Source organism: Pygoscelis adeliae, unplaced genomic scaffold (assembly GCF_000699105.1).
Source record: "Pygoscelis adeliae isolate BGI_AS28 unplaced genomic scaffold, ASM69910v1 Scaffold14, whole genome shotgun sequence".
Classification (NCBI taxonomy): domain Eukaryota; kingdom Metazoa; phylum Chordata; class Aves; order Sphenisciformes; family Spheniscidae; genus Pygoscelis; species Pygoscelis adeliae.
The window spans coordinates 20,784,387-20,788,529 of NW_008825109.1; the positions used below are offsets into that span (position 1 = coordinate 20,784,387).

The 4,143-nt window shown below is 43.5% G+C and overlaps 1 protein-coding gene across 1 annotated transcript in view; it reads left to right on the top strand.

Moving 5' to 3' along the window:
* PAK3 (p21 protein (Cdc42/Rac)-activated kinase 3) overlaps nucleotides 1-4,143 on the top strand; it is a 72,258-nt gene that overhangs the window by 48,250 nt on the left and 19,865 nt on the right. Inside the window, exon 8 of the mRNA XM_009327837.1 lies at nucleotides 1,704-1,767. Within this exon, the coding sequence (XP_009326112.1) occupies nucleotides 1,704-1,767 (64 nt within the window). The remainder of the gene's footprint in view (nucleotides 1-1,703; nucleotides 1,768-4,143) is intronic.

Sequence of the window (4,143 nt, forward strand, 5' to 3'; positions counted from 1 at the left end):
GTGGGCACGGGCTGTCATTCCTGGGGTGCCGGGCGAGGGGACCGAGTACCGTTGGGCAAAGGAAGCCTCTTCTCCTGCAGCTCCCATTAGCAATCTTGCCAGGGCCAGTAGAATTGTTTTAGCAGGGAGCGTACCAGATGGTGTCGATGACCCGTCATCTTGCCATGCTGGCAGGCAGGATTCCTGGCTAGGCATCTAGTCAGATGCCCGTTTGGATGCTAAAGGCCTCTGCTCCAGAGAAATGGCCTGGGCAGGGGAGAGAGGTGTTTCTTACTACTTACAGTGAATGGCGCATCACCTAGTTTTGTTTTGAATGCACAGATGAACAAATAAGTACATGTTTGTATTTGTGATACAGGAATGTTGCCAGATCAGTCAAACGAAATATGCTGTGAAACATTGGAAGTATTTCCTCCTGAACTAATCTTCTTAAAGTACTTAGTGATGTATGTTCCAAGTTAAATCTTTAGGAGTCATTTGCATTGAGCCATCACTTTAGGCTTCATTGTTTGTATTTTATCTAGGAAACTACCAGACCAGAAAAAACAAGATTGTTGGTTTGTTTTTTTTTTAATTATTCCTTCAGATTTGTTTGAGTTTATCAGATTTTGGCTCTTCATTTGACACAAACACAGTATCCTAATTACTGCTTTCTCTCCCTCACGTTCAGACTGCCTACACCTCTGAGTGGGCAAGAAGCCGTCGAGCAGTGCATGCTTTAATTTTGGCTTTCAGTGGCACATGAGCTCCACAATGGCTGATGGACCCGGACTGTCCCATGCCCTGTGCCGGACAGGCCGGCCCTGCCTTCCCGCTGCTGCAGCGCAGAGCTGCCGGGAGGCGGCAGCACCCCATCTGGCCTGGCTTCTGAACCGCATCGCCTGTACTCATGAAATTATCAGCATCTCATTTGTGCAGCTGTCTGTGTAACACTAGCGCCTGTGGAATATTGCTGTTCTTGTTATCCATCACGGCTGTGCTTATTTGTGAAGATCAGCATGTGTGCAGTGTTGAGAGTGCGAGTCAAATGCTAGTTACTGATCCAAGTCAGGTTGAAGACAAGCAGTGTGGTTCTTAAAATGGCACAAGCAAGGTCTTCTTCAGAACTTAGCCTGGTAATAAATTATGAGGGTCATAGTTCTTAAAGCCCCATAATTATTGATTATAACATGAGATGCTGTTCTTTAAAAACATAAAGGCATTCTTTTAGCAAACTGCTGAAAGGTTGAAAAGATCCCATCCTGGAACCACTTTGCAATATTCTTCCTGTTCTGAAAATGGCACCTGTTCATAAAAATTGATTCTAGAACCCAAGGTGCATTTACTCTTCAGAAGTATTAAACCTTCTGTTGAATCACACAGAGTATTTATTCCTAAGAAGATAAAGGTTCTGTTCTTCCAGCTCTCATTAATGTTTATAGACAACAAACACTTGCATTGGTACTTGTTCTTTTCTGATATCTGTCTCTGTGAATGTTTCTCCATGTTCTTAGTTTCCCGTCAAGGTAACTCTCCAAAGGACTGTAGAAAATCAGCCTTCGTGGAGGCCCTCTGTGCTATGGAGCTGACTGTATTATTGTTGTTGTTGTTACCCAACTGACTACAAACGGCTCACAACCCCAGACAGTGGGGCAGCATTTCTGATCTGCTGGAAGGTGGTATCTCCATTTTTAATTGAGCATCTTGAATTTTGTTTCTTTCAGGGAGCATTGTGAGCGTGGGAGATCCTAAGAAGAAATACACTCGATTTGAAAAAATTGGCCAAGGGTAAGTCCAATCACAGTTACTTATACAAAAACATGGGCCAGGTGTTTTGCTGGTGTAATATCAAGCGTGAAGTCAGGCAAGCTCCAAACACGTTCAGACACTAGGTTTAGATTCAGATTCTCCTGTCTCTCAGTACTGATCAGAATTTATAACTGTGGTCAGAAGGCATCATCAAAGACAACTTGGTGCTGGCAATATCTTGTCTGCAGCAAGGAGCAGGACCTGGAAGATCTACTGTCCCTCAAGTGTGTGGCACCTGTTTGCTTATTTTCTTAGGAGAAATCATTTTTGTATGTCTCAAAATAATATGGCCATGCTAAAGAAAGGAGAAGAAACTTTATTCCCTAAAAAAGCAACCTACCACCTGATAGTTGTCAGATAAATAACAGTTCTCAATAACATTTCTTTCAAATATTTTGCTTAAAAAAATATTCAGTGATCAGGATTATAACCACATAGTTTAGAAACTGAAACCAGAGATTAAATAATAAGCTCGCTTTTCTAGCAGAGGCAGTAACAAAAAAAAATTCAGTAACAAACACGGTGTCAATGTACAAAGTGTGTGATGAGAAAATGCATCATCTGCCTGATGGCAGACCACGCAGGGATCCTGCAGGTTTTAGGAGCTTACTGAAAATAATCAGCCGAGCTATTCCCTTTTGAAACCCAACTTTGCTTACTGTAAATAGGAAATATTTCAAATCAATCCTATGTGAGAAGGCAAGAACAAAAGAAATCACATCAAAATTGGGTATCTGACTTGCATTTTAAATACAGACAGACTCCCTGCTCGGTCAAAGTTTTCTTGGCTGTGTTGTAAATGCAGGAGGGCTAGCGCCATTTGTGTAACACCAGGATCACACTGCTGTCAGTGTGTGACAGAAGCTGTTTACTGACATCAGGAGATATTTTTCTGCCTTAACTGTTGATGAGGTTTGAACTCAGGGTAGCATGTTGCTGACCTAGAACTGATACATACTGCAGAAAGCCAGACACACTCATGCTCTTTCTCTAGCAGGCTTTATCACAGATATATCTTGTTTGGTAGGGTACTTGTGGGAAGGTGTTTCTGCTCCATTCATTGTATGAGGACCCTTTTGTTCAGATTCCAGCTTGCTTTCTACCCGAAGCTTTGGTTCTTACTGTCATTTGTAAAATGTCAGTGGACACTTAGAGCTGTGCCAGTATCTCAAAAGATAAGTGTCAGCTGAAGAAGTGAGAGAATAAACATGCGTGTGAAACAGATTATTGCTGTCACCATGAGAATATGACCATCACCCTCACAATCTTTTATTTTGACAGTCCTAAGACTGAGCTTTTACAAAGGTGCCTCAACAACTGGTGGAAAGACAAGTGGCTAATATCTGGCCTAAAAGGGTACCTAAATTGATTTCCTCCAGCTTTTAGTACAGCCTGAAGATTGCATGCCCTTCTTACAGAGGAGTGAGTGTGCTGCCGTAACCAGCTCATGACTGCAGTGCCACAGGTCAATTTACAGTGATGGGGAAAGATCCTAAAGAAAAAAATCATCACAAAGGTAATCAAACAGGATGATCAGGAGGAACCGGACTGCTGCATGGCTGGAGTTAGCGTGTCTGTCTGCAGCAGGGCTGGGCTGAGATGCACTGCCTCAGATGGTGCTGATGTGCTTAGGTGGTGCAGGTGCCGGTTCCTGAGCTGCCCGCCTTTGCAATGAGTTGGGTACAGTTATGCCAAAGGCACTACTAGTGTTGGAAGTGAGTAGTGTTTAGTAGCTGCTAATGAGAGCACTGCAAGGCAGCAAGAGACGTGGCTGCTCAGAGAACTGCAGGTAGAGAGCAACTTCTTACATAAGGAAAAGCAACTTAACCGGCACGTAGCACTCAATGGCTGCATACAGGTGGTAACTTAATAAACAGCGTGATGGTTTTACAGCCATTCTGCAGTGAACAGTAGTCAGCAGGCCTGTACTGAAGGAACAGGTCAGCTTCAGTGCTGAGTCTCTTGTTTGTCATCTGTCTCCGGTTGAGGACTGAAAATGCTGCTGACACCAGAGGAAACTTAGTTAACTAGTGCTTGATAAAGAGGCTGTGTTTGCTCAAGCAGTGTTAGCTCTTGCTAGAAAGACAAATGAGTATGGAGCCATGAGCAGCCTGGGTTCAGGTTGTTTTTTTTAACTTGTACTGCACTGCATCAGTGACACAGATCTAATTGTGGGCCCTGGTACTTATAGAATCATAGAATCGTTTAAGTTGGAAAAGACCTTTAAGATCATCACGTCCAACCGTTAACGTAGCCCTGCCAAATCCACCCTAAACCATGTCCCTAAGCACCACATCTACACGGCTTTTAAATACCTCCAGGGATGGTGACTCAACCACTTCCCTGGGCAGCCTG